Here is a 14,988-nt window from a genome sequence, read left to right as displayed (position 1 = left end):
GATTGGGACGGGGGCTAGGGAAGCACGGCAAGTGCCACTTGAAGTAAGTGGCCGCCGCCGTAACAGGCCCCGAATCCGTTAGTCCCACGGTTTCCTTGCGACAGTTACCAAGGGGACCTGGAGTCTCACGGGAAGAACGTAGGGTCCCTCACCCAGGAGCCCTCCGGGGCTGAGGTCAGTGGCGGGCGGGCTGCCCCCAGCACTGAGTCACCGAACGCAGGCCCCATGTCGCCCTGTGCCCGCAGGTCCCAAGATGGTGGCCGTGCAGAATTACCACGGCAACCCAGCTCCCCCGGGGAAGCCGGTGCTGACCTTCCAGACGGGCGACGTGATCGAGCTGCTGAGAGGCGACCCTGAGTCTCAGTGGTGGGAGGTGGGTCCCGGGGCCCCAGGGCGGGGCTGGGGAGGAGGCCACGCGCGGGGGAGGGAGGCAGGCTGTCGGCAAGACCTGCGTTCCCTCCCGGGCAGGAGTCCGGGGGTCCCCAGCCCTGTGTTCCTCGGGGTGTCTGCTTTCACGGGGGGCGGAGCGCAGCATCCCCTGCCGTGGGTCTCCTGCGGCGACGGGGCGGTCAGGCCTCATGCCGGCCCCGGGGGGGGTGGGGGGAGACCCCACCGCCTTCCCCCCAGGAGGTGCCACGTGGGGGAGCCGAGACAGCCGTGGACACAGGTCGTGTCTGGGTTGGTGACCGCTCGGAGCCACGACCCTGTTCTGTGAACAGGCCCTCAGAGGCAGAGCCCTCCTGCGCCACCTCCCCGGCCCCCGAGACCCACGGGGGTCCGCGTGGTGCCACGGGAGCTCGGGGCGCTCGGCCCAGCCTGGCCGACCCGGGGGACGGAGACCTGTTTAGAGCGAATATTTGTTGGTGTTGCCGTGGCCGTGACTGCGGTCACTTGCTTTGTGACAGTCCTTTGTCACCACCTGCTTCCTGATGAGTTTGTTGAGGGAGGAGGGTCTGCGGTCCTGTGTCCCACGCTGACCCCCGTGGCCTGGCACCCGGCTCACACGTCCCCAGAGCCTTCGGTCCTGGGTGGCCTTGCAGAGAGGTTTTGCCGGCGTGCACGGGGGAGGCCGAAGCGGAGCTGCTGGGAGGACTTGGGGAGGGGTGGGGGGAGCAGAGGCCGAGCCCCGCCCCTGCAGACCCTCCCCGGCCTCTACCCACCCCCCGCCCCCGTGGGCGCACCCCTCCCGTTGGAGAAGCTGTCCCTGCGAGGCCTGGAGGGCAGCGGGGGCGGGGCTCTAGCCCCAGCTCCGAGCGTCTCTCAAGGACTTCTCTGGGCCTCAGTGTTCTCCTCTGTGAAGTGGAGACGCCCCCAGCCTTCCGGCCCGGCGGTCAGGAGGGCAGCTGAGGCCGCAGCAGGGGTGCTGCCGGCACGTGCGCGTCTTAGGACCTGCCCTCACCCCGTCCTTAGAGTGAGCTGAGCCGCACGGCTGTGCCCGCCCCACGCGCTCCCGCTGGCCTGGCCTGGCCCCCATCGGCTGTCTCCTTCCAGGGTCGGCTGGTGCAAACCAGGAAGTCGGGCTACTTTCCTAGCTCATCCGTGAAGCCCTGCCCCGTGGACGGAAGGGTGAGCACTTCCCCACAGAAGCTTCTGCAGCACGTGGCCGGGAGGCCGAGGGGTCCCCCGGGGCCATCTGGGCTTGTTCAGCACATCCTTGCCAGGTGGCCGTCATGAGCTGGCCCCAGAGCTGGGGACTGGGGGGGCTGAGGGGCAGGGGCTGCCGTCGGCCTGAAGGGCTCAGCTAGTGGGGTGCTGCATTTTTCATGGCTTTAGAAACACAAAATTGGGCATTTCTGCAGCAGTTGTAATGGTCAGAAGACCAAAAATGTTGCCTTTCTTCAAATTTTAGGGACTCAGTCTTCGGGCCTTACAGACAGGGGAAACTTACAGGGGAGAGCACCCCCAGACATTAGGATTCAGAGCTAGGCTTCAGCATGTTTGGAAAAAAGGCCTTTCGTCTGAGTAGTGTGGAGCGAATCTTCCTGTTACAAAAGGCGTCAAGCCGTCAGTCGCGAATCACGGAATCACCCCACCACCCTCTAAAAAGGGCATTTAAAAGTGCCAGAGGGAAATGTCTCCAGAGGGAGCAGGAGGGGGTAGGGGACACCACGGGAGCCCTGGGACACCCTCTAGGCCCCGCCAGCCTCTGGCCCCGTCTGCCCGTGTCAAGGGGACCGGACCACAGAGCAGGTGGTCCCTGCCCTGGGCCTCAGTTTCCCCACATGGTGCATGGAGTGGGAGGGGCCAGGCAGTCCACGAGGCCTTGCCTGGCCTGTGGCACAGTGAGGGGAGGCCAGGGTTGGGGGCTCTGGCTGGTGAGGGCACGGTGTGGGGTCTCAAGGCTGCTGGGCCAGCGTGTGGCCCGCCTTCTGGAAGACAGGCCGCTGCCCACAAGAGGACACCAGCCCTGGGGCCGTGAATCCGTCTGTGGCACAGAACTGTCGCTGTAGTTCATGCTCCCGTCTCTGCGGGGACCCGTGCCCTAGCCTTTGGTCGCTGCAGAGTCCATCAAACCCCCGGGATCACCAGGGCTCTGGGACGTTAACCTGAACTTTGTCTCCCGCAGCCGCCCGTCAGCCGGCCACCATCCCGCGACATCGACTATAGCGCCTACCCCTGGTGAGTGGGGGGTCACGGTGGTCCCGTGAGCCCGCGAGCAGGCCGAGTGGGCTGCCCCACGCTTGTGTCCGGGGAGGGCTGAGCCTTGGCTGGACCTATGACCGGGGCCCCGGGGAGGCAGGTTTTCCCCATCGTGGAAACAGGTCATCGGGTTATCGTGGGAGAGTGAAGCCCCCCCATTATTTTGTACGTGAGCTTCATCATAGAAAATATAGGAAAGTGCGGCCAAACGTGAAATCGTGCACATCTGCGTGGGGCAGCTCGAAGGGAACCTGAGCGCTTGGTTAACGAGAGCCTGATGGGCGGCGTTCTGGGGGCGAGGCACAGAACAGGTCGGCTCGGGGGACCGGTTTTTACGGCTCGGCCTGCCTGTCCCCCACGGTCTTGGACGAGGGACCGGCCTAGGTGGTCATGACTGCCTGTGCTCCGTGCCCTGCATGGCCACGGAGCCACGGGCAGCTCAGGTGTGGTTAACCCCTTCCCCGGGGGTGTCTGGCCTCAGGGTTTCCATCTGGGGGCTCACCCCATGCCCAGGGGTGTGACAGCCGCACCTCGGGTTCCCGGCCTCCTCCACCCCTCGCCTGGCCGCCCCCTCCAAGCCCAACATGCCGCAGTCCATCCCCCTGGTGCCATGCGCCCCGCACTCCCGTCTGGGGTCCAGGGACAGGACTGGCTTGTGACACGCATGGGAGAGAGTGACAGACAAGTTCGCCTCCCGGTGCGGGTTCCAGCCCAGCTGCGTGTTGTGCTCCGAGTCCCCAGTCAGCCCGGCTGTGGTGCCCATGGAGGGGTTTGGGAGGGGGCGGTGGTGTTCGCCTGACTGTGTCTGGGCTGGGCTGCCCGTCAGTGAGGCAGCAGTCCATCAGTCTGTCCGACCCGGTAACGGAGAAGAGCGCGGACTCCCGCATGTAGCAGCGGAAGTCAGAGCCCCACACCCGTGTGTGTTGTTAGGACCAGCTTTTCCAGATTCACTCGCAGGGCCAGGCTGAGGCCAGGGACCTCGCCCCCCCTTCAGGGGCTCAGCTTCCTCCTCCCCCCATGGCTCCCGGTGCAGGTCAGCATGTCGCAGAGGCCTGGGTGTCTTCCAGGAGGCGCCCCATTAACACCTGGCCTCGTCCCCCTGCTAGGTTTGCTGGTAACATGGAGAGGCAGCAGACGGACAACCTGCTCAAGTCGCACGCCAGCGGGACCTACCTGATCAGGGAGCGGCCGGCCGAGGCGGAGCGCTTCGCCATCAGTATCAAGTACGTGGTGGCCCGGGGGGGCAGGGAGACCCCTTCCCCAGGGCCACTCTGAACCACGAGCCCATGCCCCCATGGGCTTGGGGTGGCCGTGGACTTCGTTGCCTGAAGCAGGACACTTTGGAGATGAAAGCATGCCAGTGGGTCTGCACAGGGTCGCAGGCCCGGGACACGTGTGACCACCCTGCCCGAAGCCTCGGTGGGCCTGGTGCCGCGGCTCTCTAGGTTGCAGAGCCCAGCCAAGTGCAGTGCCAGAGTGGGGCAGGGATTTCCTGAGAGCTTAGTGACATGGCAGCGGAGTGCGGGCTGTGGGGCCGGTCCGTGGTGCGGGCAGCAGGCTGGCACCCAGCCACGAAGTGGCAGAGACGTCCCTCACCTGATAGGAGTTCATGCGGCACCTGCTGGGAGCCTGGCCTGCAGGGCTGCCTTGTGGGGCGGAGAGCCGTCCAGGAGCTGGGGGTGGGGTGAGCACCCCCCGCCCCCGCTGACTTTAAGTCCCGGAGAAACTGGGTGGTCAGCCATAACCCCCGCCCAGGAGGAGCCACTGGCCAGCTGGCGTGGGAATATTTGCTGGTTGTTGGTTCCATTAGTGGATTTCCAGTTGTTAAACCAGCCTTGCGGAGTGGCCCACTGGGTGCGGTGTAGACTCCTTTTTTTTTTTTTTAAGTCATTGTGGTAGATTTTTTTTTTTTAAGATTTTATTTATTTATTTGACAGAGATCACAAGTAGGCAGAGAGGCAGAGAGAGAGAGGGAGAAGCAGGCTCCCTGCTGAGCAGAGAGCTCGATGCGGGGCTCGATCCTAGGACCCTGAGATCATGACCTGAGCTGAAGGCAGAGGCTCAACCCACTGAGCCACCCAGGCACCCCTAGACTCCTTCTTAATACTGGGTTTATGTAGGCGTGCACAGGGCAGAGAGTCAGTTCGCCGGGGCTTACTGAGATTTCCGCATCTAGAGTCTCAGTGGGTTCTGGCTTGTTCCCTTCCCTGGCGAGGTCTGTCTGGCTTTGGTAGCCGCGGCGAGGGCTAGCGTGGCATTAGGGGAGGAGGGGCATGAGGAGGCTTTTCTGAAGGTCACATTTGGACGGAGGACGCCAGCCCAGGAGGTGAAGGTGGCGGGGGCAGCCCTGGCAGGCGGGGGCTTGGCCCGAGCGGTGACTCGGCGGCCCGGACCCTTTACCAGGTTCCACGACGAGGTGAAGCACATCAAGGTGGTGGAGAAGGACAGCTGGGTCCACATCACGGAAGCGAAGAAGTTTGAAAACCTCTTGGTATGTGGTCCTGTGGCTCCCATGGCCTGGTCCTCGGGGTGAGGGCAGGGCCCGGGTCCCTCCACACCAGAGCAAGGAGGAGCGGCTTCCTGCACTGTGCTCCCAGCAGGCCGCCCTCAGGGAGCACCAGGGCCCGAGGGGCTTCTGCGTCGCTGGGGAAGACCAGGGAAATGCGTCTGGAGGCTCCTTGGGACAGTTTCGGGCCTCGGGATGGTCCCCGCGTCGGGACTCCTGGCTTCCCTGGGGTGCACAGTGAGGGGAGGGCCCGGCCTGCTCCCCCACCGCCCCCTTCTCCAGCCAGAAGGCAGGCACAGGCCACCTTAACGTGATTTTAAAGTGAGACCTATTGTGCGTTTTCTAAATTGCGAGCATCCCGTGGACCGAGAAGATCCGACTCGAGCCCCTGAGCCCTTAGATGGCCCGCTGTGGCCGCAGAAAAGCACAAAGTAATACGTTTCCACGGTCTCCCACCCCCTAAAACCCAGTGTGAACCTTCCAGGGTGAGTCCTCCCGACCTTGAAGAGTAGCTTAGGTATGGTTTTTGCCAGGCTTTCGAACAGAACCGTTGGCCATACTGAGCTGTCCGCCTGCTTTTCAAGGCGATAGACTTTGCTGTTGGCACAACCCTCTCCTCCCCGGGCTGGTAGCCACACGGCCTTCGGTCACCTGCACCTGCTGTTCTTTCTGGGAACCCTTCCCTGCTGTCGGACGCGTGGGGTTTCGGGCTTCTCCATCAGAGAGCGGCACCGAGCCTCTGAGTACTGGTCCTGGCCATCACCCCTGACTTTCCTTGAGCGGCAGCTGGAGAGAAACGCCGGCTCGGTGGTCTTTGAGATACGGATCACCCACCCTGGCTGGGTGCTGGGCAGAGAGGACGAGTACCAAGTGAAACTGAGGCAGGAGAGGGAAGCCAGGACTTCCCGGAGGACTGGGAGGACTTCCTGGAGGCGGTGACAGCAGCAGTGAGCACATATGTCCCGCAGGAGCTGGTGGAGTACTATCAGTGCCACTCACTGAAGGAGAGCTTCAAGCAGCTGGACACCACGCTCAAGTACCCCTATAAGTCCAAGGAGCGCGCGGCCTCCAGGGCCTCCAGCCGGTCCCCAGGTAATGCCTGCACTCCTGGCACGCCAGCGTTCACCCGGATGCGACCGGTTCGCCCTTTTCCCACGGCCCTGGCTTTCACTACATCCCTGAGCTTGAGGAACGCTTTCTGGGGGACTGACGCCAGGAGCCCCTGCCCATTCCCCACCCTGGGAGCAGTGGCTCAGGCCCCCCAGCCCATCACAGGGACCCTCCTGAGCCGGGGTGTCCCGGTTGGTCCACAGGACGGGTGGGGAGTGTGGGCTCTTGGCGGCCGCTCCGGGCTCGGGGGCTTGGCACCCGTGCGCAGAGTCAACACAGGCAGAGAGCGGGGCAGGTCCCGTCTGTCCTTCGGTCCTCCCTGTGCACCCCAGCCCCCCGAGGCCCTCACCTTGAGGGAGCCGGAGCTGGTCCGCGGGCCAGGCTCACCTCCCAGGACAGGAGCACACCTCGCTCCAGACCCACCTGGAGCTAGAGGCAGGGCGAGCCTAGAGTGTCGGAAGTCCAGCCCATGACTGTCCGCCGCACCAGCCCCCGGCCCCAGCGGTGGGGCAGAGCAGGGCAGGCGAGGAACCGTGACCTCCAGCAAGCACCGGTGTGCGCTGGGCCGGCTCCTTGGAGGAGTAGTTTCTGAGACCCTGGAGGCCGCCCACCCGCCGGGAGGAGGTCCAGATGCTCCAGGGAACGGGCCCAGAGAGGCGGAGGGAGGGGCTGCTCCCAGGCTGTCAGGCCGCCCCGCCCCCGCCCCGCGCCCCGCCCCGCGCCCCGCCCCCGCCTGCTCGCGCCCCGCCCCGCGCCCCGCCCCCACCTGCTCGCACCCGGGCGCACGGGCTCTCACGGCCTTTCTCGCCTCTTTGCAGCTTCCTGCGCCTCCTACAACTTTTCTTTTCTCAGTCCTCAGGGCCTCAGCTTTGCTTCTCAGGGCTCCTCCGCTCCTTTCTGGTCAGGTACCGCTGGTGCTCGGGGCGCGGGGGGCCGGCCCGCCGCCCGCCGGCCCGCAGCCCCCGCCCGCAGCTGCCCGCAGCCGGCCCGGGGCGGGGCCGAGGGGCCAGGGCCGGGGAAGGGAAGGGCTGGCCCCGGGGGCAGGGCGGCGGTCACGGTCAGGCTGGGCACGCCCCCCTCGCGCCACCCCCTCTCAGGCTCGCGCCCCCCACGGCCGCTCCCCAGCTTGGCAGCCGCTGTCCCCCCCCACTTGTGAGAGCTCTGCCTCTGGTAGCGGCAAGTAGCTGGGCGGCCACCTTCGGGGTGAAGGCGGGCGCAGATCGGGCGGGCTTCCCTGGGCGGGCCCTGGAGGCAGGGGGACGGGGTCCCAGTCAGCCCCGACTGCTCGGCCTCCGCTGCCCGAGTCAGAGCCTCTCCCCAGCCGCTGTGTGCGTCCCTTCCGTCACAGACGTCGTCCTCTGCTCACAGGACTCCTGGGTCCCCCACTGAGCTGCTCTAGCGAGGTGTCCAGTTTGGCTCGGGGATCTGGAAGTCGGGCCCTGGGACCCTGGGGTCTGGCTTCAGGGGCTCCATCAGAGCTCAGGCTGGGAGCTGGGCAGCGGTCACTCGGCTGACCGCTGGCAGGGTGACACCCGTGCAGAGGCATGCAGGGGGAGGCCCTGCGAGAGTTGTCGTGGTCAGAACACGAGCCTCTGCTCCGATCCCGTGATCATACTGGGCTGCGACGGCCCCCACTGTGGCCGGCACCTGCCCCGGGTGCCGTCACGGGAGGCTCCAAGAGGCCGTTGCCTGTCGGTCTGGGTGGAACTGGAATGCAGTCTGTGCCATCAGAACCTTTTTGTGGGCAGAGGGCCAGGCACCAGGGGTCCAGGCTTGGCCCCGCCGCCCGCTGTGTGACCCTGCTCATCTCCCCCAACAGTGTTCACACCCCGTGTCATCGGCACGGCCGTGGCCAGGTACAACTTCGCTGCCCGGGACATGCGGGAGCTCTCGCTGCGGGAGGGCGACGTGGTGAAGATCTACAGCCGCATTGGCGGAGACCAGGGCTGGTGGAAGGGCGAGGCCAACGGACGGGTGAGTGGGGCAGAGTGGCCTGGCTCAGCCCGGGCCGGGTTCGGGCAGGCGGGCATCCCCGCGCTCCTGCCCCAGCACCGTGCCCACAGCCTCTGAGCCGCAGACCCGGGCTGTCCCCGTCGGAGCTGGACCCAGACCCATCAGACACCGTATCTGTGCTCAGTCCCGCCCCGGGGTCTTCTGTGGCAGGGGGAGTGCGTCACATGCAGTGCTCACGTCACTCGTGCGTACCAAGCCCCCAGTGCCGCCGAGAGACCGCGGGATGCGAGCGGGGCCCAGGAGAACTCACTGGCCTCGCTTGCACCCTGGGGAGATGGGAGGGGCACACCGTGTTCCCACCTGCCCTGCTCTTCCTGAGGACTCTCTGTTCCCTGTCCACCCTGTGACCCTGCAACACACCATGGCTCCCTATTGCTGAGCCCTGTCTGGATGCCCTGGCTTTGACCTGGCTCTGTCAGCACTCACCCAGCTGGGCACTGGAGCCCCACGTGGGGCAGAGTTGGGAATGTGCAGCTATCCCTGGGGCCGTGCTGCCCGCAGGCAGGCACGCTGGGCTGTGGAAGGTCCACCTGCCTTGGTCCCCATCGCCCACCATTCTGTTGCCAGGTGACGGGATCCTGTTTGCCTCCTCCTAGCATGTTGGCTGCCCTTTGGAGGCCTGGGGTCAGATCTGTTTTCCACCCCATAGCCCTTCAGCAGTGTGAGGCCACCGAGTCTTAGGCAGCTGACCTGAAGGGCTGAACCACTGGCTGTCAAAGTGGCCCTTAGTTTCCAGTTTCCCAGGTGACTCAGAACTGCTGGTTTAGAGCCTGCTGGTGTAGATAGTCCTGTTGCTTTGACCCTGTTTTGAAGTGTTTCTTTTTGGCTGTGGCAGTTTTTCTTGCTTTAAAGGCTACTATGCTATTAGAACAAGCCGACTTTTGTGGGGGAAGTTAATGCTGTGTGTGGCAGACCTCAGTGTCTCTTGTGTTACTTCCAGCTTTTTTGTATTCTTATGTTTAAGGTAGATGTAAGATAAAATGTTACCTTAAAACAGAATTTGAGAGCTAGTCTGATCTCACGGTCTCTGCCTTTTAATGGGCATGTAGCCCGTTTATACTTAATGTAATTACCGAGCTGCTGAGAGTTAAAGCCGTCATCTTTCTGTTTATTTTCTATTTGTCACATCCATTTCTTCTTTCTCCTCTTTTCTTGCCTACTTATGAATTAGTCAGTTTTTCGTTTTGTTTTGTTTGCTGTTCTACTTCCTGGCCCCTTGGCGGGTCTATGAGTCACACATTCTTTTCCTATTATTTAGGTAGTTACTCTTGGCATTAGAGTGTGCACTCTGACTTCTGAGAGCCATTTTAAATTAGTACATTTAGTACTTCCCAGATGACACAGAGACTGTACAGCTTTTGACTGTACTTGTGTTCCTCCCGACTTTCATGCAGCTGTTGTCATGTATCTTAATTCTTTGTATTTCTCAGCCCCGTGAGACATTATTTTTGTTTTAAGCAGTTAGTGTTTGCTTAGAGTTGCTACATATTTGCCTTCTCCAGGGCTCCCCCATTCCTTCCTGCTTTCTTGTATTTCCATCCAAAACCATGTTCCTGCTGCCTGAAATTCCCTCTTCTAGGTATGTTGTTGTTGTTTTTTGAGTGTGAATCTGCTACTAATAAATTCTTAGTTTTTGTTGGAGCTGAACACCTCTTTATTTCATTTTTTCTTTTTATGTTCTCATTATAAAATGTTTGTAACGTATGTTGACACAGTTTTAAGCCTAAAGAGAAGCTGCTGTAGCACAAAGAGCTCCGCACGCCCAGATTTAGCAATTAAGAGTGGTTTGCACATTTGCTTTATCACTTGTGTGTTCCCTCCCTCTCTGCTACCTTTCTTCTAACCGTTCAGTAGTAAATTGCAGAAGTCCTACCCTTTCCCCACAGCCCCTAAATACTTCATTATCCTATGATCAAAAACATTCCCCTTTGACAGAATATGATTATCTAATCCACGGTCCATATTCAGATGTCAGCAAGTGTCCCAACTGTGTCACGTCCACCTTAAATGAATGTGGCCCTCAACTCTCTTTGTTCTACAACAATCCTCAGACTTTTTGGGTCTTACATGACTTTGACGTTTTTGAAGAGTACAGGCCAGTCATTTCTGTAGAGTTTTCCTCCATTTAGGTTTGATATTTCTTTGTGATTAGGTTGATTATTATGTATTTCCAGTAGGAACACAGTACATATGTTCTATCCTTTTCAGTACTGTAGTGTCTTATCCAGAGGCATATGACGTCAGTTTGTCCTATTATTGTGACATTAATTTTGATCATTTGGTTAAGGTGATAATCTGCCGAGTTCCCCCACTGTGAAGTTACTTAATTAATTAGTAACTTCCAGGGTAATTAATACTTAGATACTATTAAATATCCTGTTCCGCATCTAACTTTCACCTATGAGTTTTATTCTTATCATTCATTGGTGAATTTTGTCTCATTAGTTGTTCGTATCATGGTTGATTTTTCCAGCCATTGTTTCTTTAACACTTTTTAGGTGGCATCCGACTGTAAGGGAACAGCCTTCCCTTCTCTTGGTCATCCCCTGGGGGGTCGGTCATCCCTCCAGGGGGACCTGCTTCCTTTTCGTGAGGAATCATGTTGAGCTCATTTTCAAATAGTACTCTTTAGGGGATAAATTTGAGGCTAGCAAGCATTTTCTTTTAGCAGTTTGGTAATATCATTCCATTGTCCCCGGTTCCATCATTTCTGTAAAGAGCCAGCCAACTTTTTTTTTTTAAGGGCAGAGAGGGACAGAGGGAGAGCAGGAGAGAGAGACAGAGAGTGAGAGATTGAGAGAGAGAGAGACTTTCAAGCAGGCTCCACGCCTAGCACAGAGCCCGACTCGGGGCTCGATCCCACGACCCTGAGATCATGACCTGTGGCAAAATTAAGAGTTTGATGCTTAATGGACTGAGCCACCCAGGTGCCCCAAGAGCCAGCCAACTTCTCAGTATTGCTTTTCTGCAGGAAATTTTGATATTACTCCCCAGTGGGGGGTTATATTTAAAAAAAAAAAAAAAGGTCTGGTATTTATTAGTTTTACTATAATGTGCCTGGGTGTTGTTTTCTCTGTATTCACTCTGACATTTGTTGACATTTGTTGAGGTTTTTAACTCTCTGGCTTGATGTCCTTCGTCAGTTCTGGGCGTTTCTCCCAGCCGTGTACCTGCTCTGTTTTCCCGCCTCTCCTTCAGGGCTGTATTCCCACGGGTGCCACGCCCTTTCATCTCGCCCAGACGTTATTGACCTTCTCTGGCGTGTTTTCCACCCGTTCCCTTATTTCCCATCTAGCTGCTTTCCACCAGCCCATCTTCCGGTTCACCGATACTCTCTTCCTCTTGGTCTAATCTGTTACTAAACCCTATTGGGTTCCAAATTTCAGTCCTATTTTCCACTTTAGGATTTCTGTTGCTCTGTGGTTTCTGGTTTCAGTTCTCTGGTATGTTTTTATGCTTTATCCTGGGCTTTCTGGAACATGGGTGCCACAGTTACTTACATTTCCTGACTGATGACTCCTATCCCGGAACGACCTGTGGACTGGCTGCTGTCAACTGTGTTTTCTCTTAGTTCCCGTCACTCTGTCCTGACTGAATGATGAGCTTGTGTAGAAAACACCACTGAGACTTGGGATGATGTAACTTTCCTCCAGGGAGGCCTGAATTTTTTTCTGGTCACCTTAAACTGCTCGGGGCTGGTGCATTTGGGGTCACCCCTACCCCTGGGCCGCAGCTCCACCAGGCTTCTCGGCTTAGAACACCAGCCCTTTGCAGGTTCCCCCATTTCCACGAACCCCCGCCGGCCCTCTCCCAACACCCCGGGCGCACACACACTCTCATGTGATCTTGCCATCTTTTTCAGATTGGCTGGTTTCCTTCGACGTACGTGGAGGAGGAGGGCATCCAGTGACGGTGACAGCATGGATCGGACTCGTGGGTTTTCTCGTGAGAGTCCAGCTCTGAAGTCTGTCTCTAGCCCCGTGATGCAGAGGGGACATGCCCGCCAACCTTCCAGTCCTCAACAGTCTGTAGGGATGGGGAGGGTGTTCAGAATCCTAAATGGGAACCGGCCTGCTGTCCACCTGCCATCAGGGGCCTGTCCTGGGTACGCTACTTGTACATAGAGGCGAGTCGGGCCAGCCCTGCCGTGGCTGCCACCACCAGAGCGCTAAGGAGAGGGAGCACCAGCGGCATTCTGAGCCGGGCTCTGGATGACAGCTGAGGCCAGAGCTCTTCTTGCCCCTGTCCTGTTGCGACGGCATTCGGCAGCCTAGGTTTGAACAGTAGGTGCCGGCCCAGGGAGGCCTGGGACGGCAGAGGGGACCTCCCCCAGCCCCTCCTGCTCAGCTGTGACGCTCAGCCTGCCTCCTTCCTGCTGCTCCCGGGGGAAGCTTTGGGCCTAGAGAGTCAGAAGGGGCCAGAGCCAAGCCGTTTGCTACAGCCCCTGCCCGGCCCCAGCTCAGCCCCAGCCGCGCTCGGGCGTAGGAGAAGAGAGCATTGCTAGGGGGACTGTGCGGGCCCCTGGACCCCCTCCGGGCACTCTGCACTTGGGGTGTGCAGAGAGTACCCAGGGCAGGTCCCCCTCTCCGGAGGGAGCCTTAGCGAACGACGAAGTTGCCACCCCTGCTCCCAGTCAGCTCCCAGTCTGCTCCCAGTCTGCTCCCAGTCAGCTCCCAGTCTGCTCCCAGTCAGCTCCCAGTCAGCTCCCAGTCTGCTCCCAGTCAGCTCCCAGTCATCTCCCAGTCAGGTCCCAGTCAGCTCCCAGTCTGCTCCCAGTCAGCTCCCAGTCTGCTCCCAGTCAGCTCCCAGTCAGGTCCCAGTCAGCTCCCAGTCAGGTCCCAGTCTGCTCCCAGTCTGCTCCCAGTCTGCTCCCAGTCAGCGGTACTGCTGTTTGCCCTGGATCCCAGGAGCGTGTCTGTCCTGTCCTGCCGCCAGGTGGATACGCCTTTTGTAAGTCCTGATACAGGGGAGAAGAAAATGAGTTCCCCCCCCTCGGGCCCTGCTGCTCCCATTCCCCTCCAAGAGGAGGCCCCCCCAGTGCCCCCCGGCAGGCGGCCCTTCTGGGTCTTCGGTGTCCTGCATTGTGGTTCCTGAGGGTCTCCCCAGCTTTTGCACAGGATGTTAGTTCTAGCCCTTGGCAAGTCTTCCTCCGGCAGCCCACGAACTGGGCCTATGGTAAGGGCTCTTGGGGGAGGCCTTCCCCTGAACTCCCCCTCCTGACTCCTCCTGGCCTCTGAGCTCTGGCTGTTTTGTCCAGATCCTTTACCTCTGCTGGATGTTGCACGAGACCTAGGGATGCTGTCTCCCTGCGGGCTCCGTGCCACAGCCGCGGGAGAAACCTGGCTGCACGCGTCCCCTGTCCCTTGGTGGGCTGCCCTGCCCTGTGCGGGCAGGGCCGGGCGTGGGGAGGGCTAGCTGCTGCTGCGGCGGGAGCTGTTGCCCCTCTGCACTCCTGGGCTTTCTTAGAAGTCAGCCGTGTGGCCTCCAGGCTCAGCTCCCGGGCCCCATGTCCCAGGATGGGGAGGAGGTGGGAGCAGTGGGGGGACAGTTAGCAGCAAGGGCAAGAGAGAAGGCCGCCGGCAGGTGAACAGATCGCTTCCGGGGGCAGAAGGCCAAGGGGAGGGAAGCACGGAGCCAGTCTCGGAGAGAGCAGGCCCCAGCCCCCGTCATCAGGGTGCACCCAGCACTTTGCGCACAGCCCTGGGCTCGGCCGGCCCAGCCATGATCCTGGGGTCGGGGTTGGGGGAGCCAGCCAGCCCCTTTCGTGTTTACTGTTGTCGAAGAGGTTTTGTTCTTGTTGTTTTGTTTTTGGTTTGACATGTTTGTTTTTTAAGGGAAGAGAACAGTTTGTAATTATTTCATCCGAAGCTCCGTTGTACGTCTGAATAATGAGGAAGATATTTTATAATAGCAAGAAACGATGTATATTTGAGGTCATCGTGAAACAAGTCATCACGACAACGAAGGACACTGAGGAGACAGACGTCGGAACCCTGGGTTTTGCGAATGTTTTGTTCGGTTTTTGTTTGCTTTGCGACCTGGATCTGGTTGGTTGGGCTTTACACTGTGTGAGGCAGGGCTGGTGGGCTGGGGGCAGGCTGGGAAGCGGGTGGTTTCAGCAGGGGCTGGGAGGCCCTCCAGAGGGGCTTTGGACCTGGGGCCTGAGATGAGCTGTGAACACTTAGGAGCCTGATGCATGCGGGTCAGGGATCCAGGGGTCCCACAGCTGGTGACGACCCAAATGGAACACAAACTGTACATTTGCCACTAGGTTTTTTCAGACCACAGTTTTTATTGCAAATAAACCTAACTTCTTTTCTGCAGGCATGGCTGGAACCTTCTGTGTCCAGCAGAAACAGCCACACCTACACGCGGTCAGCCCAGGGTACACTGGCCTGGGTCAGACACAGGCCTAGGGCAGTGCCTCTGTCTTCCCATTTGGGTGGGATTCAACCCTAGCCCTGCCGCTCAGTCATGTCCTTCAGCTCCTGAGCCTGTTTCTTTCTATGTATATGTTGGAGATAAAAAATAATATTCTCTCTGGAGTCTGGGTCTGTGGCCTATGACAGAGAAAATCAGAACAGTCGGGCTGAGATTGACTTCTCTTTTGTCCAGATAAGGTAGACCAGGGATGGCTTGGTGCCCCCACCCACCCAACGGAGGCTCCTCCTCTCTTCAGCATGTACTGCTATCCTTGCTATGGCCTCATGGTCCAAAAT

General features: G+C 59.6%; 1 protein-coding gene across 8 annotated transcripts in view; it reads left to right on the top strand.

Moving 5' to 3' along the window:
• The window catches only part of VAV2 (vav guanine nucleotide exchange factor 2), a 147,697-nt gene extending 133,105 nt beyond the window's left edge, over positions 1 to 14,592 (top strand). For 4 of the 8 annotated variants that reach the window (XM_045082862.1, XM_045082868.1, XM_045082864.1 and 1 more), the window contains 9 exons: positions 246 to 373; positions 1,492 to 1,566; positions 2,567 to 2,619; positions 3,747 to 3,863; positions 5,044 to 5,131; positions 6,115 to 6,238; positions 7,075 to 7,156; positions 8,076 to 8,230; positions 12,132 to 14,592. In XM_045082862.1, coding sequence (XP_044938797.1) covers positions 246 to 373; positions 1,492 to 1,566; positions 2,567 to 2,619; positions 3,747 to 3,863; positions 5,044 to 5,131; positions 6,115 to 6,238; positions 7,075 to 7,156; positions 8,076 to 8,230; positions 12,132 to 12,232 — 923 coding nt within the window. In that variant the 3' untranslated portion in view covers positions 12,233 to 14,592. Of the gene's footprint in view, positions 1 to 245; positions 374 to 1,491; positions 1,567 to 2,566; positions 2,620 to 3,746; positions 3,864 to 5,043; positions 5,132 to 6,114; positions 6,239 to 7,074; positions 7,162 to 8,075; positions 8,231 to 12,131 lie in introns of all 8 variants that reach the window. The other 4 variants (XM_045082866.1, XM_045082867.1, XM_045082863.1 and 1 more) reach the window with 2 other exon arrangements.
• The last annotated feature ends 396 nt before the right edge of the window (positions 14,593 to 14,988 follow it).

The sequence above is a fragment of the Mustela putorius genome, unplaced genomic scaffold, assembly GCF_011764305.1.
Source record: "Mustela putorius furo isolate JIRA1106 unplaced genomic scaffold, ASM1176430v1.1 tig00000596_pilon_pilon_pilon, whole genome shotgun sequence".
In the NCBI taxonomy this organism is placed as follows: Eukaryota; Metazoa; Chordata; class Mammalia; order Carnivora; family Mustelidae; genus Mustela; species Mustela putorius.
This window is presented reverse-complemented; position numbering and strand designations above follow the sequence as displayed.